Source organism: Falco punctatus, assembly GCF_963210335.1.
Source record: "Falco punctatus genome assembly, chromosome: 1".
Taxonomy (NCBI): domain Eukaryota; kingdom Metazoa; phylum Chordata; class Aves; order Falconiformes; family Falconidae; genus Falco; species Falco punctatus.
Window position 1 is genome coordinate 88,077,704 of NC_137580.1, and position 22,201 is coordinate 88,099,904.

General features: G+C 60.0%; 2 protein-coding genes across 7 annotated transcripts; one reads left to right on the plus strand and one right to left on the minus strand.

Annotated features, from left to right (window-relative positions):
- Nucleotides 1-618: 618 nt before the first annotated feature.
- On the minus strand, nucleotides 619-14,757 carry LOC308058543 (tRNA (32-2'-O)-methyltransferase regulator THADA-like). 6 transcript variants are annotated; one of them, XM_080374459.1, is made up of 31 exons: nucleotides 14,517-14,757; nucleotides 13,878-14,055; nucleotides 13,573-13,659; nucleotides 13,263-13,290; nucleotides 12,772-12,920; nucleotides 12,470-12,592; nucleotides 12,111-12,231; nucleotides 11,689-11,840; nucleotides 11,096-11,180; nucleotides 10,681-10,817; nucleotides 10,041-10,238; nucleotides 8,948-9,644; nucleotides 8,698-8,850; nucleotides 8,496-8,605; nucleotides 8,199-8,359; nucleotides 7,781-7,947; nucleotides 7,328-7,513; nucleotides 6,638-6,783; nucleotides 5,923-6,066; nucleotides 5,504-5,608; nucleotides 5,099-5,299; nucleotides 4,658-4,808; nucleotides 4,288-4,522; nucleotides 3,921-4,160; nucleotides 3,561-3,786; nucleotides 3,240-3,446; nucleotides 2,796-3,034; nucleotides 2,445-2,627; nucleotides 1,692-1,958; nucleotides 1,404-1,609; nucleotides 619-1,287 (listed from the first exon to the last, which is right to left on the minus strand). In XM_080374459.1, the coding sequence occupies exons 1-31, from the start codon at nucleotides 14,639-14,641 to the stop codon at nucleotides 1,016-1,018; spliced, it is 5,679 nt and encodes a 1,892-aa protein (XP_080230585.1). In that variant the 5' UTR covers nucleotides 14,642-14,757; the 3' UTR covers nucleotides 619-1,015. The 6 variants fall into 6 exon arrangements, 4 of the variants coding, with proteins under 4 accessions (XP_080230585.1, XP_080230587.1, XP_080230586.1 ...); XM_080374461.1 differs by lacking the exon at nucleotides 12,470-12,592; XM_080374460.1 differs by lacking the exon at nucleotides 5,504-5,608.
- Nucleotides 14,758-19,307: 4,550 nt separating this feature from the next.
- GSC2 (goosecoid homeobox 2) lies at nucleotides 19,308-22,183 on the plus strand (the record flags this gene model as incomplete). Its single annotated transcript, XM_080374892.1, has 3 exons — nucleotides 19,308-19,617; nucleotides 20,441-20,688; nucleotides 21,074-22,183. 3 exons carry the CDS (start codon nucleotides 19,308-19,310, stop codon nucleotides 21,176-21,178), a joined length of 663 nt encoding a protein of 220 aa, XP_080231018.1. The 3' UTR covers nucleotides 21,179-22,183.
- Between the last annotated feature and the right edge of the window lie 18 nt (nucleotides 22,184-22,201).

Consider the following 22,201-nt stretch of genomic DNA (forward strand, 5'->3'; position numbering starts at 1 on the left):
CAGAGCCACGGTGAACTGCCTACTCCCGCCCTTTCTCATGCCCCTGCCATTGCTGCGCAGCCCTCCCAGCCCAGCTGCTCTCCACGGGCTGCCGGGCTGGGATGGCGATGCTGAAAGCAGACCCCAGGATCACTCCCTGCCAGCCATCCCGCAGCCTCCCAAAAGCTTAACCTGCAGGATTCGGCCTTTCCCCTGAGCCACCTCAATGTGCTGCATCTGCTGGTGGTAGCAGGACCGTGCACCCGGTCGGGTCCCTGGCTGCCGCCGCTCCCCTCCCGCTGGGCCGGGGCCGGTGTGGGTGCTGGGCAGACAGCCACGGGAAGCAGATGTGGCCGCATCCTGTTCCATGCTGAGGTGGGGCAGCGCTGGGGCTGGGGGGATGCGGGGCACTGGGTCTTCAACTGCCCATCGGCTGCCTGCAGCTGTGAGCCAGGGCAGCACCTGCAGGGCTGGATGTTCCCGGCGGTCTGTGTGCCTTGTGGTTTGGGGATTGAGCCCCTGGGCTGCAGCTGGGGGCTGCAGCCCGTCTGCTCCCCCATGATGCGTTTGGCTCCCACCAGAGCCCCCCCTCCCCACCATCCCTCCTGAGCAGGGAAGTTAGAAGGCTTTGACATTGAGGATGTTCTTGGCCTCTTTATTCGGGATAAAGCCCAGGCTGGCCATGGCTTAAAAACCAGGTGGTTGGATTCGAGCAGCACAAGGGGGTACGAGGGGTCCAGGGCATGTGTCTCCTCCTCCCACCCAGGCCCAAGGGCAGGGATGCCACACCACAGGCAGGAGTGCCCCCAGTGATGCCATACTGGTGGCCTTGGGATGGGGATGGGGAGTTAGAAAACATTGGGAACAAAGTGAGCGTGTCCCGCACGGCAAGTGGGGTTCCCCTGAGTTACGCCACCGAACCTGCAGTCCTGGCTGGCGGCCAGAGAGCATCCAGCAAATGGTGGGATGTGGCAGTGTGAGCCAGAAGCCTCATGGCTACCGGGCTTGGTGTGACACTGCTCCATGCCTGGAGCTGTCAGGCAGCTCCAGATGGTGGTTCCTGTTCCCCCAGTGCATTGCCCTGGCTCAGCACAGGGGCCAGCCCACACTGCACCAGCAGCCCCTGCACCAGCACAAGCTCCTGCTCCAGCTCCTGGGTGCTGCAACCCAGCCCTGGCACGGTGGTGGCACTTTCCCCCAGCACCTGCAGCGCCTGTGCCACCAGCTGTGCCCTCACCAGCAGCACAGCCACGGCTGCGTGCAGCCTGGAACAGCCCAGCGCCTTCATCCCCCCACGGGCAGCAGCCCCTGCGGAGAGAGCGGGCGAAGGAGGCATGAGCGGGTTGGGGTCCCCCCAGGCATAGCTGGCCTGGGGGACAAGGACATCAACTTGTCTGCCCCAGGGGCTTCGTGCAGCGCTGTACCTTGGCTCCAGTGGTGCCTGCAGTACTGCAGGTCCTGTAGGACGCTGGGGCCCGCAGCCGCCAGCCAGCGCAGAGCTGAGGCACGGAGCGGGCTGCTGGCGTGTGCCTTGTCCAGGAGCTGCCGCAGGATGGGGAGCAGCTGCTGGGCCAAGACAGCCGGCTCTGCAAAAACGTTGGGTTCATCCTCCTTGTACAGGCTGGTGGCTCTGGGGAGTAAAGCCAAGGCACGAGTGAAGCCAAGGGCCGGTGCCACGGTCCCCCTCGCAGCCCGCAGGTCTGGCAGCTCACTTGTTTGCCTCCAGCTCCTCCACGATGCCCCTGAGATCGAGAACGGGGAGGTGCCGCAGCAGCGAGTTGAAGGTTTCAGGGTACTCCCCAAACTCTCTCAGGAGGAGCTGCAGGAGGCTCTGGAGCCCCACGTTGTCCTGCACAAAGATGCAGCCGTGCTGGAGCAGCCCCCTGGGGTCCTGCCGCAGGAGGCTGGCAAAACCCGAGGCCTCGTGCCGGACCTCCTGCTCCTCATCTTGCAGAAGGCGAATGCCCACGTTTATCAGCCTGGAGAAAGGGAAGAGAAGGGAAGGGAAGGCCACTGCACCTCCCAGAGCATCCTCAGCCTGCCTGAAGGGGAGGGAAGGATGAACTTCCAAGGCAATGCTTCCCCAAGGGACTTTTCTCCTGGACTGTGAAAGGCACAGCCACCACCCAAGAGCTTGCAGCTTAGGATGGTGCGGACTGCGACGGGGATCGAGGGACCCAACAATGCAGTTTGCTGCTCGTAAGGGACTGGCTGCTTCTATTAAACTGTCACCCACAATTTTTTTTTAAGTTGCAAGCTCTTGGGTGCTAGTGATTTTTGAATGAGTGGGGATTTCTTTAACACCCTTGAATTTTTTGCAGGGAATACTTTTCACAGAGTCAATTAACTTGCAGCACACTGGGGCTTGGGCTCCAAGGAGCAGTGCTGCTAGGAATGCACCACGACCACGGGCAGCACTGCTCCTGCAAGCATGGCCACCCCAGGGGATGGGCTCAGTAACCTACCGCAGAGCCACGGGGACAAGCGAGGGACAGGCAGCATGCAGGGATCGCCGCACCATGTCGGCACCTGCCATCTGCAAGGAGCGGGCAGCCGCCAGCCGCAGCACCTCGGATGAAGCGGACCGGCTGCACTCCTCCAGCGCTGTGCACCATCGCTCAACCAGTGGGCTGGCCTCGTCCCCGAACCTGCCAGAGGCCAGGGAAGAAGAGGGAATTCAGGCACACCCGAGGTCGCAGGACCCAGGCGCAAAGCTGTGCTGTATAGGCAAGAAGTCATGGCTCTGTTTCCAGCAAGGACTAAGGAAAGGTCTGGAAGAGCCAGGCAGAGCTCCCCTGGCAGCAGCAGGGACCTACCAGTGGGCAAGCAGCAGGCTGGCAGAGCACAGTGCCTGGAAGAGGAGGTCGGGACCAGGACACTCAGCCTCCACTACGTGCAGCAGCATCTTCAGACATGCTGCCGAGGAGCCCTGGAGCTTACAGGAAGCTTCCTGCGACCACGATGAGGGGTCTCTGCAAAGATGCAGCAAAGCCTCAAGGTACAATCTCAGGAACTCTTTGTCCCTTCTCTCTCGCAGCACCAACCACAAGCTCTCCTAGTTGACAATGGGAAAGAATGTTCATGGTTAGTGGCCCCGGCACCGTGGGGTGGCAACCTCAGCAACAACCGGGCAAGTGCCCTGCACCCATGCACCCTCAGCCCAGGGAGCACAGCGTTTCCCAGTGAGCACCCAGGATCTCATCCGTGGAGTGCATCGGGGACCCTCTGCTTTCCTTGGTGACTTTTGAGCCTTGTCATACCAGCAATGTCAGCCCAAGAGCCTTCTCCAGCTCCTCGCACGTTCCTCCTGCCCTGGAGATCACCCAGCTCAGGACAGCAAGCTGGACATCAGGATTCGGCTGCCGGAGAAGCGAGCAGGCAGCACCAATCCGCTCGCCATCCACCAGCCGGGCTGCCTCACTGCACACAAAGCAGGCCATGGTTTGGTGGAGGACGGCCAAGCCCACCTGGAGGAAAACGAGGATCCCCTTTCCAACACTCGGCCTCCAGTAAGGGGTCCCCACCCCCAGGCTCGCTGCCAGGGTGGCCATGGCCGTGACTTTCCAGGCAGGCAGCAGCACCTGCAGCTCGGCGCATCCTGGCTTCCCCCGCGGTGGGAGGCTGCCCAGCTCAGTGCTGATGGCATTGTAGATGCTTTGGGTGAAGCTGTGGCTGAAGGATGCGGGCAGGAGGGCGAGGACCTGGAGGAAGGTGGCGCGGATGAGGGGGCAGCGCTGGGCAGGGGTGAGCAGCCAGCCCCGTGCCTCCAGCTGCAGAGCCACAGGGCGCAGCGCCTCGGCCGACAGCCTGTGGGGAGACACGCTGCCTTAGCACAGGGTCCCGGGCACCGCAGCAGGCGCTGTGTTGTGGCCAAAAAGCTGTGTCTCGGTGTAGGGCGACCACAGGGGCCACGGGCAGGGAGACGGCACGGGACCACTCACCCGCTGGTGCCTGGGGTGGGGGCCAGCAGTGCCTGCATCTGCAGCAGGCACCCATGGACGGTGTTGTGCGAGCGGACCTGTCCGGGTGAGTCAGGGAGCTGCTGGGCCAGCTGCAGGAGGAGCCCACAGCGCTGGGGCTGTGGGACGACGGGCACCAGCGCCTTGGCAGCCATTGCTCGCACGGCATAGATGGGGCTCCCTGCCAGCCCCAGCAGCGGCTCCAGAAAGTGAGCAGAGGGGCTGCAGAGCAAAAAAGGGACCATGCAGTGATGCTCTCGGTGGGAGTGAAACCCCCCAAGGCACCATGGGACCACCTCCCACTGCAGGAGCCCATGGCTGAGGCAGAGCATCCCCACTGCCCCACTACCTGCCGGGGTCGTCGGCACTGGGCTGCAGCTGAGCCAGGAGGGTGAGGATGGCGTGGAGAGCGGGGCGCAGGCAGGGCCCCCCCAGTGTGGGCCCCGTGGCCGCCTCCAGCTCGCCCAGCAGCACGGCGCCCAGCTGGGGATGCTGCCCGAGGAAGGCCTGCAGGCTCACCCCCTCCGCCGGGCAGCCCTCCCCACAGCTCCGCTGCTGGCCCAGCAGCCGGGACGTGAGGGCACCTGCAGGGACAGAGCCAAAAGCAGCATCAGGTCCCATCCAGCCCCTGCCTGACACCCCACCCTTCACCCCAGCCAGGCTCCCAACCCTGGAGGGCTGCACCGGTTCGGCAGGGATCTCTCCTGCTCAGTACTCACTGAAGAGCTGGATGGCCGCGTTCCTCATAGCCCAGCACGGTGAGCCCAGGCCCCGCAGTGCCAGGGCCACCATCGGTGTGGCGTGCCGCAGCAGCGCACCGCCCAGCCCTGCGCCGCGCACCAGCGTCTGCAGCACGTGGAGGGCACACACCTAGCAAGAGTGCACAGGGCTCAGCGGCACCACACAGAGATGGGGCTTGGGCTTCCATGCAAAGGGAAGATGGTGGGAAGAGACGGGGGAGCCAGGGGGCCGTCAGCTCTCGGGCTGCCGGCATGGGCAGCGTGGCCAGGGCTGCAGATTTTTGCTCACTCCAAGGTCTCTGCGCTAGCGAAGCCTCATGCTGGAGTACCCGGTGCAGCTCTCTTTAGGGGACCTCGCACAGATCACCCTGTCCCCAGATGGGCTGCAGCAGCCAGGAGCTCAGTGCCCGCTGTACTCACCTGCGGGAGGTCAAGGGTCTGGTCCCAGTCCTGCGGCAGCGCCATGGTGGCCAAGGCCAGCAGCGTCTGGATGCAGCGGGTCAGCAGCGGCCGTGTCAGCGCCGGGGCCTCCCCGCTGACAATGCAGAGGAAGAGCATGGGGAAGCCGGCGGCACGGCGTGTGATTGAGCTGCTCCGGGGTCCGCTCAGCGCTTCTAGGCCCTGAGGAACAAAACCCACCCAAGATACGGCTGGAAACCTGCTGGCTGGAGCCTGCAGCTGCTCTGCAGGGGAGGGCACTGGCTGCACCAGCCCCGCACTGCAGTGTCTTGACTGCCAGGTGGGTGCTCGCCCCAGGGTTGGGGGGACGTGGCCCTGTGGTTCCCCAGGGCACGGGGGGAGCGTGGGGCAGAACAGGCACGGTACCTGCTCCAGCACAGTCTGTGGGATGGCCTGCAGCTCTGCATCTGGGTGGTTCAGCAGAGCGGCACAGAACTTGGTGAAGCCCATGCTGCAGCCCTCCACTGCTCCCTAGGGCAGAGCGGTGTCAGGCCCCCGCACCCCGGAGGCTGCATCCACTAGCCCCCCCATGGCCCCCAGAAACCTCTTTGCAAAGGACAAGGAGAAAACAAGAAGGCATGATGGTGGTGGGGCTGTGGCGGGGTTTGGCACTGGGATCCCAGAAGGGGGCTTCCAGCCCCATGTCCTGCCCCAGAGCAGACCCTGCCCCTCTGTGTTCACCCTCCTGCGTGCCAGTGAGAGCCCCTGGCTATTGGCCCAGGGCAGGGAGACAGCCGGAGGGGTGGGCAAGGGCCCACACCACCGCAGGTGGGACACGCTCTTACCCAGTGCCGGCACCGCAGCAGGATTTCCTGGAACACTCTGGTGGCTGTCTGCAGGGTGGGGAGCGACAGGAGGGGCCCCGATCCGGCACTCAGTGCCGGGGCCAGCAGCAGCTTGGCCAGGCCCCCCAGGAGCAGCCCTATCTCCTGGGAAGAAGTGGAAGGTCACCGGGACTGGCAGTGGGGCTGCCCCATTCCTGCCCTGCTCCACCATCGCTGCCACAGGGAAGCACAGCAGGCGCTGTCACCCCTAGCATGGGCACCCTCGGTTGCCGGTGCCATTGGGCAGTTGACCGCCAGCATGCCCACCGACACGCGCGGGCTCCGCGGCACGGCCATTTCCCAGGCAGCTGCAAGGCCTGTGTGGTGGAGGTGACCTTTTTCCAGGCAGCCACTGGTGAGGCTGTGGAGATGCTGGGAGGGGTGGCTGCAGGGCTACAGTCAGTGCCGCAGCTGGGGTCTGTCGGCGCCTGGGAACCAGGGGGCTACATCAGGGCCGGCAGGGAGGTGGCTGCTTTTGGGGAGGGTGGTGGCTGCACCCTTGCTGGCAGCGGGTGAGGATGAGTGTGGCAGTTCCGAGGTAAGGGCAGAGATTCCCCCTTGGTCCCCAGGGCGGGTGAATGCCCCAAGGGGGGCTAAAGAGCCCAGTTGCTGGGCTGGGTGGTGGGTGCCATGCCGGGCTGGTCCGGTCCCCGCTGCCAAGGGGAGGGGTGCCTACCTTCACTGATACCCAGCAGCAGGTCAGGATCAGGCTGTGCTCCTCCGACAGCAGGACTGAGTCCTCTTCCTCCTGCCCCCGGCCTTTCCCCTGCATGATGAGGGAGCCGATGGCATTCCCCATGTCAGCAAACGATGGGGCAGCAGCTGCAAAAGGGAGAAGCCTGGTCTGAGTGGAGCGGTGTGGGGCAGTGCCTGCGGGGAGTGTGGGGCAGAGGGAGGGGGATGCTGCTGGCGGGTCGGGGGACCCACTGTCCCCTGTTCAGAGTGCACACAGATGGCAGTGGCTTCTGTCCTACAGTGTGTCCCACTCAGGACACTGAGTGTACTTTACCCCGCTGCTCTTTCCGAGCCATTGCTGTAAGGGCTCTGCCAGCCCCTGCGCTCCCAAGCTGCTTTGATCTGGCAAGTGCCTTGCTGCTTCTGGAAGGCTTTTGCCTCTCATTCTGTTGCCATTCCCATGTGCAGCTGAGAAAGGGACCCAAGCAGGCACTAGCGCTCTGCTCCCGCGGTTTGCCTGGCGCATCCTTGCCTGTGTGTCCTGCTTTGGACCTCACTCCCAGCCCCACTGCTGTCCCCTGCTAGAAGCAGCGAGGCCAAAGCAAGTGCATTCCCAGGGCTGGAGGGCTGCTGGGTCAAGGATGACTGTGGTGGAGGTGGCAGTGGTTCCTGGGGCTGGCGACATGCTCACCTTGCTCATCAGCACCGAGGCCTTGCTGGCTCTGCAGAGCACCCAGGAGGAAGGAGGTGATGTCTCTTGCTGTGGTCACAAGGTGGGTGAGGAGCTCCTGCCAGCTCTGCGCTAATTCTGCTGCCTGCATGGAGGCAGCCACCTCCGGCACCTGCAGCAGGCACCGCCGCAGGGCTGCGATGGCTCCTGCACAAACAGCCATCTCTGGTCACAGCGGTAGCTGCTGCAGCCCCAGCTCTCCTGCCTCAGCTTGCAGCTGAAATGGCTCGTGAGCAGGGGAGTAAGCAGGGCCCCTTGGCGAGGGGCACGCTGGGCAAGTGGAGCAGCAGGACAGGGAAACTGAAGCAAGAACGTGGCCTCAGTCCTGCCTGTACGATTCCTGCCTGCTCCAAATTCCCAGGGAGGAGACCTGCTGCAGGAGCCACTTGCTGCCCTGCCAGGCTGGGGCCGTACCGTGCATCGGTGCAGTGGCTGCTGCCTGCAGCAGGTCCTGGCACGCTGCCGCATACTGGGCTTGCAGCACGTGGAGAAGATGCTGAGCGAAGCACAGGCCTCGGTTGGGCAGCACCGGGTCTGCTTTGGCCTCCAGGTGACAAACCTTCATGGTGCTGCTGTCTGACCTGGGGGAAGAGGCAGATGCTGTCAAGAGGACGAGGAAGTTTTCTGTCCGTCTCTTCCTAAGCAGCTCCTCCCTGCCCTGGTGCAGGCTCCTGCACCCCAACCCTACCCTGCTCCCCACTGCTAGGCTATTTCAAACCCAAGCCATTGCTGCCCCGAGCTATAAACGCAGACTCCGGCGAGACACCGGTGCTGCCGACACACTCGGGGGCTGCCGTGCCACCGCAGTGGCGGGGAAGCCGAGAGCTTGTACTTCTGCAGGATGATCTTCATCAGCACAGCTCCAGCTTCAGCCTCCTGCACTCGGGGGCTGCCCAGCATGTGCTGGGCCAGCTGGAAGAGAGCCAGGGTGACGGGCTCGGGGAACGTGGCGGGGAAGTAGCGGACGAGCAGCTCTGAGGCCAAGTCTCTGATCTGCCAAGAGAGTTGGGGGGAGCTGGGACATGGGAGGGGGAAAAGCATCCAGAGCAGGGCAAGCAGGGTGGGCTTGAGCCTGCTGGAGGCCAAGGCAGGCGTTTTCATGACCTTATCTCACCTTTATGAAGCTCACCTCATTAGTGCTGTCTTGCAAGCAGCTCAGCAGCACCAGCAAGTTGGGCTGGGAGAAGAAGTCCCAGCAGCCGCTCTGCCGGGCGTAGCTCAGCAGGGTGGCCATGGTCCCTGCAGTGGGGACACAGGGCAGTGGGATGGGGTCGGTGGCGAGCACCCCCACAGCCGAGGGGTGATGTTCCGGGCTGGCTGGCTGTACTCACGTGGGGGCTGGCCTTTCTTCCTGTCAGGGCTCCAGGTGTCCGTGCAGGTCTCCAAGACAGCAGCCAGCAGGAGCAGAGCTGTCTTCTTCCTCTGGTAGTTGGAGCCTGGGCCGAGCGAGGCAATGCTGAGCTGCAGCAGCCACTCCACAAAGCCTGCGGGCAGAGAGCGTGGCAGTGAGTGGTGCCAGGCTGGGCACCCATGTGCCCATCCCCTGGAGCTGTGATGGAGGTGCTGGGGTGGCCGCCTCACCCACTGCCTGGGCCAGCTGCCCCTCTTCCTCGCCTGGCTGGCTGCCTTGGGGCACCTTCCCTCGCAGCTGGGCCAGCGAGCTGTCCCGCAGCCGGACCAGCGCCTTCCTCACCGCTGCCTGCAGCAGCTGCCGGAACGAGGAGGAGTCGCAGTTGAGGTTGAGCGGCAGGAACTCCCGCAGCAGCCGCACCTCGGTGCCCGAGAGGGGCCGGTTGGTGCTGGGGCTGCAACAGAGGAGACCCAGCGCCGCCAGCCGCACGCCCTCCTCGCGGGCGCTCAGGCAGCAGGAGAGCCGCTCCAGCGCCTCGCCCTGCAGCAGCAGGGACCCTGCCATGCTCTTCTGTGCCTTCAGCAGCAAGACCCAAGCTCGGAGCGACGCCACATCCCAGCCACCAAACTGGCTGGCCAGTGGTGCCTGGGTGGCCGGGAGCTGCTGCAGTGTCCAGGTGAGGAGGTGGTTAGCAGCGTTGCTCTGCAGAATGGGCAGGGGGGAGCGAAGGGCCTGGGAGAGCAGGGGCAGCCAGCACAGCGCCCACCGCTCTGCCAGAGCCGCCTCCGTGCCCTGCTGCCCCTCCTGCCACTCGGCGCACTGCTGCCGCACCAGGACCTTGTAGACCTCGGCAGCTGCAGGACACAGGTGGTTGGTGGAGAGACAGTTCAGGAGGTGCTGCGGCAGGTCCGGGTAGGTGTCCAGCACCTGGGAGAAAGGCAAACGACCCTCATCTCCCTGTCAGGTTGGAGGTTCCATATGGTGGGGGATAGGTCTAGGTGCAGGCCACACTGCGGTCACCCGTGGCACTGAGCATCTCTGGTACCCCAAGGTGCTTTTGGCCAGCTTTTGGTGGGCATCAACAAGCAAAGCTTCCCTCCCTGCCGGCAGTCCCCAGGGATGCATCGTTGTTGCTGCACCTCACCACCCCACCAGGGATACTATCCCTTGGGTGATGCCAAGACGGCTCCCCTGGCTGCGAAGGCTGCCTGCTCACATGGCTGAGCTGGGCAGGAGAAGGTGACAGGCAACAGACAGAGGCTGTGCCACCCCAGCAGCAGTGCCAGCTGTGACCAAGCCTCCCCATCCCCCTGCCTTCCCTACCTGCTGGCTGCCCACGTAGGGGACGATGGCACACAGGGGCACATATCTGGCTTTGATTTGCCACGGCATCAAGACCACCCTCTGCAGCATCTGCCGGTAGAGGGGTCTCTCCTGGTCCTGGAAGTGCTGGCACTCAAGGTGGTAGATCTCCAGCAGCAGTCGGAAGGAGCTGTGGATGAACTCGGACACCCCTTCCACCTGGGGGAAGAAGGACAGCAAGCTGGAGTGGTTAGGGTGGGCTCCCTCCCCTGTCTTGCTGCATCAGAAAGACCCTTTGCTTTCCCACAGCTGTGGGCTTTCAGCACTGCCCCGTGACTGCGGGGCTAGAGCTGAGGACGTGGAGATGGCAGGCACGTGAGCCAGCAGACGTAGACAGGCTGGGACTGCACCGGTGGGTGCTGCCTGGGGAAGGTGAAGCACTGGGACACAGTGACAAGTGCCCATGTATGACAAGTGCCCTGGCCTCAGCAGTGCAGGTCCCCCTGCCCTGCTGGCCAGCTGCAGGCAAGGGGGTTGTATTCGGCTGATGGAGCTGAAACAGGCAGGGGTGTGTTACGGGCAGGGGAACAGCAGCTGAGATGAAAGAAGGAAGGGCTGTTCCTGGCTGACATGGCATGGCCCTTCGGTACCCTGTCCTTACCGGGGTCTCAGCATTGTCCCACACCAGTTGGGTAAGCTGCCGGAGGAGCTCGGTGTCCTGGGCCAGGAGGCGCGTCCCTGTCAGGCGCCAGATGGCAGGCAGGCTCTCCCGCAGGTGCTGCAGCCACAGGGTACAGGCTGTGAAAGCAGAGAGCTCCATGCAGCCCTTGCCCTCAGACTTGCCTGTGGCAAAGCTGGGTCTTAAGGGGCTTAAGGACCCCACATGCAAGGGGAGCGGTTTCCCTGTTAGGTACGCAAGAGCCCGAGGGGCTTCATATCCATTGGGCTGCAGCAAAAATTAAGAGCAGTGCCCAAACCATCTACCAGGATCCCAAAAAGCATCTTCCCTGGGAGAAGATGAAGCACCACAGGGGCTCTGTTTCAAACCTCCCTGCCATGGCAGGGTCATCTCCTACCTTGGAAGCAGTAGTAGTGGCAATCCTTCTGCTCCTTGGTCAGGGCACACACAGCAGGGAAGATCACGTCCAGCAGCAGGCAGGCCTGTGGGAGCACAGTGGCTCAGGAAGCAGGCAGGCAAGGGCTTTCCAGGGTGAGAAAACCCTGCCACAGGACAGGTAAGGAGAGCACTGCCTGGTTCTCCTGCTCTTACAGCAGCTTATTGCTAGCTTTTGCTCCCTGTCTGGAAGTTCTCAGCTCCTGAGGACTTGGGAGATGATGGAGGTGGCAGAGCTGGAGGCTGTGCCCTGCCTGGCGCAGCCCTGGGTTCATGCTATGGGAGCACAGGGCAAACGCTGCTGCTGCTGCTTCTCTTGTGCAGGGGCTACTTTTGGCACTGCCTGGCTTCTCAGGCCCCCAGGAGAGGAAAATCCCTGTGGAAGTATCTTTGGAAAAAGCAGGCCCCCGGCTAACTCGCTGTGCTCAGCAGGATGCATGGAGCAGCTGGTGCAGCCTGGCTCCATCCCCGAGGGATCCACAGCCCCTGCCGGTGGCTGCCAGCCCTCTTCCAGGGCTCTCTCAAGCCACAGCCGTTGGGTTTGAGCTCTCCTACCTTGTGGGTGAAGCTCTCCAGCTGGCAGCTGAGGATGTCCACCTTGCAGCATGTCAGCAAACCTCTGGTGAGCACCAGCTTCTCCAGCCCATCTGGCTCCAGGTCGGGGGGGACCTCCACCGCCAGCTCCCCAAACTTCAGTTCCCCCGTGCCTGGTGGGAAACGGCTGCATTGGATGGCAGAAAGACGGCAAACCCAAACACTGCTCTGAGAGCAGACTGCCCTGGCTCATCTCAAGAGTGACTGTGGGAGGTGGCTGGTGGCAGCTGGGGGTCCCAGACCCTGAGAACGGGACACAGCAGCAGAGTCCGGCTTGGACTGCTGGTGAGTGGCACTGGCCTCTGTCCCCTCACACACAAACATAGCTGTTGCTGACATCCCCTTTGCCAGAGGCCGTTCCCGGCTCTGGATGAAGCACGCACCTTGACTGGGGAGCTGGAAGAGGGTCAGCACGGCGCTGGCCCCATCCTGGGGCTGAGGGGCAGTGTTCACCAGCATGCTCAGGGCCGTGCCCGCCAGCAGCCTCGTGTCCTTGTTCAGAGCCTGGACTCGCAGGGAAGGCAAAGGCACAGCTCAAAATCCCATCTAAAACCAAACCCCATTTCACCACCCCATCCACGCCCATGCAGGTGACTACACAGGGTCCCTCGCACAGCCCAGACGCCGGGGCTGTCTCTGCAGGCTTCCCTCAGGGAGGGGAATGGGGAAAGCACCCGAGAAGGACAGCATTGCTCTGCTCCCCAAGACAGGCAGCACCATCCCTCCCCGGGGCCATACGCACCTTCCCCCATGCCACCCCCAGCAGCAGTCCCAAGAGGCTCTGCAGGGTCTCACTCTTCCCCCCTCTGCTCCACACCAGGGGGGCTACATCCTTTGGCAGCACCTGGAAGAGCTGGAGGCAAGCCTGGAGGAGCAGGAGGGACAGGGGACACAGGGATGGCTGTCAGTATCCCTCACCTCTGAAAAAGCAGTGATTCCTCAGGGACGGCCATTTGAAGCGGCTGTGTGTTACATCCCTCCTGGACATCGCTGCCAGCCCTTGCAGGGGCTGATCCTTCCCCAACTCCCAGATTTGGCTCTTACCTTGATGACCAGGTAGCCCCACGTGCCGCCAGGCGTAGGCTGGCTCTGCAGCACCCAGCGCAAGGTGGTGACCAGGCACTGCAGCAGTGGGGCCAGGTTCTGCCGCCAGTGCTGCCGGCCCAGGCTGCTCTCCTCCATGAACATGCACACTGTGGGCGAGGGGACAGCATCAGCCCCCGGCCCACCCAGCACTGTGCCCGCAGCCAGCCCTGCTCCTGGTTAAGCCAAGGGCTGCACTGCTGGTAAGTGGGGTGAGAACGGGGCTGGGATGCAGGGGGTGCTTTGGTTTGTCTGGTTTCCAGCTGTTCCAGGTGGGTGGGCAGAGCCATCGGGTGCTACTGGGACCTGTGCAGAGATCCCATGGATCCGGCTGATCCCTTGTTTCCCCTCCCACAAGCACAGAGGACCCAGTCTGGGTGGGCAGGGCTTGTCCTGTACATTGGTGGTGTGAGCTGGGAGAAGCCCTCGGAGGGGAAGGAGCAGGGACTGACCTGACTGAAGGTCCCCAGGAGACAGCACCTGCAGGGGCAGAAGGACAGTTTGTCCTGTGTGACAATACACTGGGGCTCGGTACCTTGGGCAGGAGGGTCCTGCCTGCGCCAGAAGCAGTCCCGGGGATGAGCAAAAGGGTGGCGTGATGGGCAGCCACGTGTCGCTGGCTGCAAGCAGGGCAAAGCCCTGGAATGGTGGGAAGAAAAGCGAAGGACCCCGGGCAGCCCAAACCAGGAGGTCCCTGTCACACAAGGGCTCCAGCAAGCCCCTGCAAACGCCAGTGCCACTGCACAGCTGGGGTCCTCTCACCTCGCTCTGCGGCACCAGGCCAGCCAGCAGCGCGCCCACCTCCTGGGCCAGCAGGGCTTCCTTCCCCACCGCCAGCCAGGTCACAATCTGCCGAGAGACACCCCGAGTCAGTTGGTCTGCCGGGACCCCCGAGGACACCAGTGCAGGGCACTTTTTGAGGAGTTCCGTGGTGTCGCCCAGGCCCCTCTGCCGGTACAGATGCAGCTGCACCAAAGCCACGCCAGCAGCGGGCAGAGGCGGCTGACACCAGCGCTCACGGCCCGTAGCTGCTCTGAAACCACAGCCCAGCCGGCTGCACCACAGACCTGTTCCAGTTTCTGGAAGGAGCTGGAGCTGCTGGTTGCCTCCATCTGGAAAGCCAAGACACAGCGGAGCAGGGGCTGAGTCTCTGCCTCACCCAGCACCTGCAGACCCTCGCTCAGCACCCGCGACAGCAGGAGAGCCTCCTCCAGGTGCTTGTCTTTGCATCTCTTGGTAGTACTCCTGGAACAGGACAGGGATATGGTGGGGATACACTGCCTTGGTAGGGATTGCGGTGGGGGGGGAGACCCTGGCTCGGTGGGGACCGGGGTGGGTGTGCTCCAGCTTGCAACACTCCTCTCCCACAACTGCGCCCAGCATTGCACAGTGCGGGGCACGGGGGAGAAGGAACTCCTCAAAGCTCCGAGTCCACAGCCCAGCCCGTTCCGGCCAACGCAAGCCCTTGGTGGGGCGCAGCAGGGCGGGCAGGAGGACCCGAAAACCCCTAAAACCTGCTGCCCTGCCGCTGCAGCGCGGGCTGGATGCGAACGGGGGCGAGTGGTCCCCTCGGCGCGTGCCGAGCGGAGCCCCCTCCCTCCCTCCCCGCGCCCGCGGGGTGCTCGGGGGCTCCACGCCGGGGGATTCCCGGGGGACCCGCGCCCAGGGGATGCCGTGGGCTCCTCGCCCGGGGCCCGTGCACTTACCCCGCGAATTGCCGCAGGCAGCGCAGGCAGGAGAGCGCCGGCTGCGCGATGCCCAGCGCCCCGTAGAAGGCGGCGCAGGCCCGCGCCTCCCGCTCGGCTCCCATGGCCGGGGCCGCCAGCACCATAGAGCTGGGCCGCGCCGTGCCGGCTCAGCGGCGCCCCCTAGCGCTGCCTCCGTGCGGGCGGGCGCCGGGGGTGCTGGGGGCCGCGGGCGAAGGCGAGCCCCCCCGCCCGGCCCCCGCTCGCCTTCTCCGCAGCCCCCGGCGCCGCGCTGCAGCCCCCGCGGGCTGCGAGTCGGGGATCAAAAAGAAGCAGCATCTGAAAGCTGGTGCCACAGCGGGTGGGGAGTGTGAGACCCAGGAGGGCTGAACACCGGGGAGCTGGTGCTGCTGCTGAGCTCAGAAGCTGGACAGCGTGGATGGTGGCTGTGAGGTCTCTGAGACACCAAATGAAATGCTTCGGAGAGAAATAGTTGTCTCACTCCATCGTGCTTCATTGTGTCAGAGGAGGTTTGGTCCTCCACAGTCCTCCTGCTATGCCATGGGCACCATCCCTACTAGCCAGCATCCCTACTAGCCAGTATCCCTACTAGCCAGCATCACCATCAGCCATCATCCCTACTAGCCAGCATCACCATCAGCCATCATCCCTACTAGCCAGCATCGCCATCAGCCAACATTCCCTACTAGCCAGTATCCCTACTAGCCAGCCTCCCCATCAGCCAGCGTCCCCATCAGCCAGCATCGCTGTCAGCTAACATTCCCTACTAGCCAGCATCACTATTAACACTAACCCCCAGCAAAGGGACTCTGCTTCTTCCTACAGGATGGAATGGCCCTTGGAGAAAGAAACAGATTTATTCTAACACTTGGTGTTAACTATCATCAAATCCAAATTATTTCTCCAAGTCCTTTTTGTCAGTTGGCACAGGGTTGAACAATTTTAACAGGCATGATTTTAAGATGACATTTAAAGATCCCTTCCAACCCAAACTGTTCTATCATTCTATGATTTCTGTATCTTTATTAAACATATTTATAACTCCTGACTAACTCATCCCACTGAACTTCACCCAGCAGCTATCGAGAAAGTGCTCCTTGCTGGGGTTCACCCTGGAGGACTGTTTTTTCCCTGGGTTGTTTCTCACAGTGGCACTGGGGCGAGCAATGGGCATCGGCCGCTTGCATGAGCTGGCAGCACAGGCAGCCCAGGAGAGTGTGGCTGGCTTGGGCCAGCGTCTGTGCTGGGTGACTGGGAGGATGCTGAGATGTGGTTCCCTGGGTGACTGATGTGCTTGGGGACAGAAAGGCCCCAGTCAGTAGGTTTTGGCAACATTTGCCAGCAGCATCCATCTCTGTCCCACTTTAGAAATCATCCTGGAAGCCCAAATGCCCTGACTGCTGCCAATATAAACCAGTGAAACAGCCCAGGATTCACCTCAGGTAAGGCAAAGCAGTGCAGGAGGATGGTCATGTCTCTCAGACCTGCTCCTCTATCCCTGAGCACCATGGCCACCCCTACGGGAGTGGGGGAAAACAGTGCCAAACCAGAACTCCCATGTGTGCCAGCACCCAGACAGGGGCAGGGCAGGGGAGGGTGCTCCCATGATTTAGGGTCCCCAAAGATCCTGTTCCCATCCCCTTGTGCTGCCTGCAGAAGGGAAGGGCAGGGGACGGAGAGGGGGATTTTTTTCTGGTTTCACCACAGGAAGGATTTTCAAACACTATAAATTCACTTTTGACAAGTGAACGGCTAAAGCAGATTAACCTTTTTGCTAATCTTCTATAATGGCTTTGGAATCTCCTTAACCAATAAGAAAATGATAAGAGCCTGTTTCTTTTCTTTTTATCTATATCTATATTGTCCTCCCTTGTCTGCATTTTTTTTCTTTCTTGTTTTATTTTCGTTTCCTTTTCTAATATGAAATAGCTCAGCGATCCTATCTCCTGGAGGCTCAGTAAACAGAACATCAATAATCCCTTTCCTTTATTCCTCTCCAGTAACAGGGTGCAGAGAAGTGTCTGCCGATTGGGATTTGATTACCAGCAGCTATCAAAAGTCTCTTTGTAAGATCTGGGTCCTAAATCCTATAATTCTTTGATAAAAGAAGTATTACCAGTCCATTTTCTGAAGTGAAAGGTATGGGAGGAATGAAAGAAAGCAATCAGTGGAGATCCTAATAGGCTAAGTGCATGTGCGGTGAGAAGGCAGGGGCGGGCAAGGGAGGCCAGGGAAAGGCGTCTTTTGTTAAGGATGGGGAAGGAGAATTAATCCGCTTCAGGTGTATGATTATTACAGCCAAGAGCAGAAAGGGTTGGATCTTCCACCTGCCCGCAGCATGTCCCAGCTTACCTTCCCTGCTGTCCCTCTGGACTGGCACAGCACAGGGAGCAGAACCTGGCTCTGCATCCACCTTCTGTGTTAGCATTTGGGTACAAGGATAAAAGCTGGGAGCAGTTTGCGATGATGCCTGGTGTTTGGGCATCTCTGGAGCACTGACAGCTTGGCAGGACAGCAGTGAACTTCTCAAACCTACAGCAAATACGTAAAGATTCATAAAGCATGCTTATAATTTATGCTATGCCATCAGCATAGCTAAAGGTGAGGCAAATAAAGGGATGGAAGAAAAAACAGTGGTTTGCTTTTAAGTGAGATTTTACAGAGGTTTGGGGTCGCAGGTAGAGCAGCTCTGGGGCATCTTTTCCCGGCACTGGAGACCAGCAGGGTGAGGCAGCACAGGCAGAAAGCAGGGCCCAGGAGAAAGGGATGGGGACGGAGTGGTGGCTTTCCTGGAGACTGGCTCTCATTTTTGTGTGGTGCTGGAGAGGCTGCTGGGCTGTTCAGTGTGAAGTCATGAGATGCCACGAGGACCTTTGATGCGTAGTGGTTTCACAGCACTCACCTGTGCATCTCCTTGGTGTGGGCCTGTGCAGAGGGATTTTTGAAGGACCGAGGACATATGTTACCATTGTCTGGATTGGACAACCCAGGCCTGTTAGTTGAAGCTGCAGAGCAGTTTTAAATTGTCCTGGGAACAAGCAGTGGGAGAAGGAAAACAAGCTATGCACAAACCAGAAGGCAGGTGCAGAGCAAGTCCTGGGAACCACGAAACCTGGGAACTCACCGGCACACTCTGGCAAGGCGCCTGCAGCATGCCTACTGATCAGCAACACGGACCCCCACGTGGCCCAGAGACTTTTATCCAATCACCTGTGTGTAAAGTCGGGTGAGCGGTCAGTTTAAGTTATAAATATAACCTGTTTGTTTAATAAAGTGAGCACGGCATGTAGCCATATTGGTGTGGTTGTCGTGACTTGGCCGACTCTCCACGGGGGACCCTCTTTGGGCCTGGTATCATCTCTCCCCTGAAAAAAAACACCAAGTGGGAGAGCATTCCCTGTGTGAACTGCCGAAGCCTTGCTACTCTGGCTTAAACCAACTGCTGTGGGCAAGAACCTTTCCTCAGCAACCTGAGCTCAACCACACCTTCTCTATTTTAACCCCATCTGCTCATTTCAGTTATAAACCCAAGATGGAAGATGTCCTCTCTCCTCCTGTGGACCACATCTGCCAGGCCTTGCTGTGCCCTTGGGAGGGTCAACGCCAGCCATCTCCTCCCATCCTGAGTCACTGCTCTTGGCCATAGCCTCACCCCAGTTTCTCTCACTGGACAAAAGTTGTTGGGAATTGAACTGACAAAGCTTTGGGGAAGCCCGGCTGCCCCAGCAGCCCTCCTGCCTGCTCTGGGCTCAGCAAACTGCCCATCAGCTGTGGCACCGAGATCGTGCTCCTGCCTGAGCTGCTGCACATGAAGGCAGCAGGCAGAAATCCTCCCGTTCCCCTCCTGATGCCGCGCTGGGGTACCGCTCAGCTGTGCAAAAGGTGGCTACATGCCACTAAGCTACGCCACAGAGCTGCTGCAAGCTGCCAGTAATCTAATTTATTAAGGTCTTTGAATCCTTACAAAGAGTATGTTGGATACATGCAAAGCATCTGCATTATCACTGTGATTAGGGCAGTGGAGATGGGGGAAAGAGGAAGGAGGGAAAATACAATTTCTCTGCTTTCAGCAGAAAATAAATCAACTTTTGCAGAGAGTTATGGTGTAGCCAAAGGCTGTGCTATCATTAAAAAAGATTTTTTATTAAGCTGAACTCTCTCCTCTCTCATATTGTATGATATGACAGCTCTCTTTTGATGGGAAAGCTTTCATCTGGCCAGAGAAAGGGATAATTTGCTTCTTTTAAGGAGTTAATCCTCTGGTCCATTTCCGGGCTGGGAACAGCTATCCTCCCCCTTCCTTGGATCGGAGGCTGCAGCACAATGGAGATCATAACCACCTCAAATCTACACCCAAGATGGAGAAATCAGATTTCCTTCTCCAGTCATTTTTGTGGGATTAGCTAAATCTTAGATCCACACTAACCCTTCACAAAGCTGCCAAGATTAGTTAGAATTTATTTTATTCACAGGGGGGTTTACGGTTTTCTTTCCAAAGGGATTATATCTCTCTCTATATATATATATTTAGGGTGGCTTCAGTCATGAAGCAGCTAGGTTAGAAGGAGAAAAAGTGTCTGCGTGTATAAAATAAAAACTTGGCTGCAAGAATGACAGTCACTTGAAATGCCAAGACAAAGCAGCAATTCTGGATGGCTTTGCCAGTCCATTTTAAAAGCCACATAAGCTGTCTTCTTCCCCTGTAAGACCCCACTGCGGACTTAGTGCACAGAGAGCAAACCCCGCTCAGCCTGAGCTGCCCATTCCCGCAGCCGCAGCTGCCAGCAGAGGATGTCTTCAGAGCCAGTGTCGGAAGCCGATGCCAGCAGGAGAGGCCTCAAGAAGCCGTGTTCATTCAGCATTGAGGACATCCTCTCCAGCCCGGCAGAGAAGAGTCCCCAGGTCCTGGCCCCACTGTGCCTCCAGAGCATCTTGGACTGCGCACCCAAGGGGCTGTGTGAGCTGGAGACCATCCAGGCCAGCTCCCTGCAGGAGGAGGAGGAGGAAGAGGAGGAGGAAGAGCTGGAAGGGGCCGGCTGCAACTGCTGCTGCTGTTCTCACATGACTGCCCGTTCCTTGCAGGACTCAGTGAGTTGGCTGGGTGAGTGTTTGGGTTTGACTCATGGCGTAGGGCTCATGGTGGGGCTGGAGCCAGTGCTGCATGGAGGGGAAAACCTGGGCATTGGGCAACACCATGGTGTCCGGCCTGCCACCGCAGCGGTCCCAGACCCCAGCTCTAGCAAGCTGAGCTCCATCCTCAGCATGGTTCCCAAGAGCAGGCACTTTTATCTGCAATGCTGCCAGAGTTATAAAAGCAGCAAGTGCTATTTATTACTGGTTATTACTGGTGTAGTGTAAAACACTTGAGAGGATGATGCTTCTGGGGGGAAGTTCTCTCTGGAGTGTGGGACCTCATTGTCATGCTGCCCGTGCACAGAGCTGTACCTGTGCTTCTTGACAACACCAGCCCTGGGGGGACCTGACTTGTCCTTTATGGAAAAGAGGTTTTGGCTCTATCTAGCAAAATTACTGCATCTAGGGGGGAAAAAAAGTAGTAAACCATTAAGAATGCAGTTCAAGAACATCCTGAAAGTTCAGAAATCCCCTGTATCAGGACTGAAGCATAGCTCCTCACTGGCCTGTATATTTCCAGCTATTTTCTGGAGCTGGCCATAGCGTAATTGGTAAGTAAACAAGGAAAACCCAATCAGTGCTCCCCACCTGCATGCTTCTCCCAAAGTGATGCCTTAAGCCCTTTTCTTGCTTGCATGGTGATTGCGCAACTCATCACCAGCCCCAGCTGGCTTGGCTGCCTCCTTCCAAACAACATGCATGAATGCAACTTGTGCCTGGACTGCTTTGAGCAAGATGGATATTTCAGCTGCCCCACATCTAACACTGCCACTGTACCTCTCCCCTTGCAGACGCCCAGTTCCCCTGGCCCATGCGGCTCTTCCACTCAACAGTCAGGGTCTGTAAAAGTCCTCAGGGGAACTCGAGTGAGCTGCAGACTTTCCACCAGATCCAGCGCCGGACACGCCGGCACCGCACCATATTCACTGAAGACCAGCTGCAGGCCCTGGAGACACTTTTCCATCAGAACCAGTACCCGGATGTCATCACCCGCGAGCACCTGGCAAACCGCATTCACTTGAAGGAGGAGAGGGTAGAGGTGAGATCCCGCCACTCTGTGAGGTGCTGTTAGCTGCAGCCCCTTCAAGAACATAGACCAGGGCATGTTCTGTATGTATGAACACACAGACATGCCCAGTTCTACTCGTTCCCTGCACCCAAGTGTATAGTCATTATTTATGTGATCTGCGTGACTTCTGAATTTGCTATGGGGGGTGGGGGTCCCAGCTCCCTGGTGCCCCTTGCATGTACCTGAGCAGGATTGCAGGGGAGGGATTGATTAAATTTTGTCTCAAACATTTATACTGGGAAATGTATTACAATATCCTAACGCTTGTGCTGTACAGTCCAGGAACGTACTGCCTGCCACTCCTCCAGGTAACACATGAAATGCAGAAGTTCTTTTCCTGTTTCATACTTTCTAGGTTTGGTTTAAAAACCGGCGTGCCAAGTGGCGGCATCAGAAAAGGGTGTCTGCTTCAGCACTGCTTCTTCAAGGCACCAAGAAGCCCTCGGAGGAGAGCCGTTAGTGGCTGCAGGATGCATCTCTGCAGATGAACACCAAGAACATCCATTTCTCGTAGCTGACAGGCACCATAGGGGGGTAATCTGAGGGGAACTAGCGAAGCACAGGGAATCTCTGTGATTCCACAGGACAGGTAAAAGCAGACATGGCACTTTCACATCCCAGTTTCTCCTCCAAACCTAGTTCACATAGCAGATAACTCACCAGGCATGATCCTCAGATGCTTAAGCAGAAACCGCTGCCAAAAGCCCCTGCCGGGGCAGAGCTGTACCCATGTTAAATGCCTGTACTTCGGGAGAAGGGGAGAGTCCTCCTCCTGTCTCTGCCCCGTGCAGGCAGTAGCTGTGCTTGTTTTACTGCTGTAGATCTGCAAATTATCCTGCAAATGAATGTTTCCTGTTTTCAGCACCATCATGGCATCTAGAGTTGCTCTTGGGGTTGAGCTTACTGAACAGGCCATGTGTTGCTTGACAAATGAACATGGACTTATCCCTAAAGCCCATGGGAGAGGTGACCCATGTGTTGGCGGTGAGCGGGTCCGGCACGGCCAGTGTTCAGGTCATGCCAGTGGCTCCCCACCAGCACGAGGGGTGCTGGTGTCCCGGCAGGGCGCGAGGGGTGCTGGTGTCCCGGCAGGGTGTGAGGGGTGCCGGTGTCCCGGCAGGGCCAAGGGGAAACCATGTCCTGTAAAGCTGCCAGAGAAATAAAACTGTCCCGGCACCGCGTCTGTGCTGTGGTGAGCCGGCGGTGGGGGACCCTGGCCAGGCCTGCCCTGCCTGCCGGGCCTGCCCTGCCTACCCCGCCTACCCTGCCTGCTCCCGGGAGGCCCCCGCCGCCCCGGCGGGCCCCGGGAAGCCCGGGGCTTTCTGAGGAGGCCTGAGGGCGAGCGTGGGGGTTGCTGGGGGTCAGAGCCGCCGCGCAGCCCGCGGGTGCCGAAAGCCGCGGCGCACAGCGGCAGGGACGGTCCCCCCCCGGGCCGAGGCGGCGCCGCAGTCACCAGGCGGGCGCGGGCGGGTCCTCCCGGCCG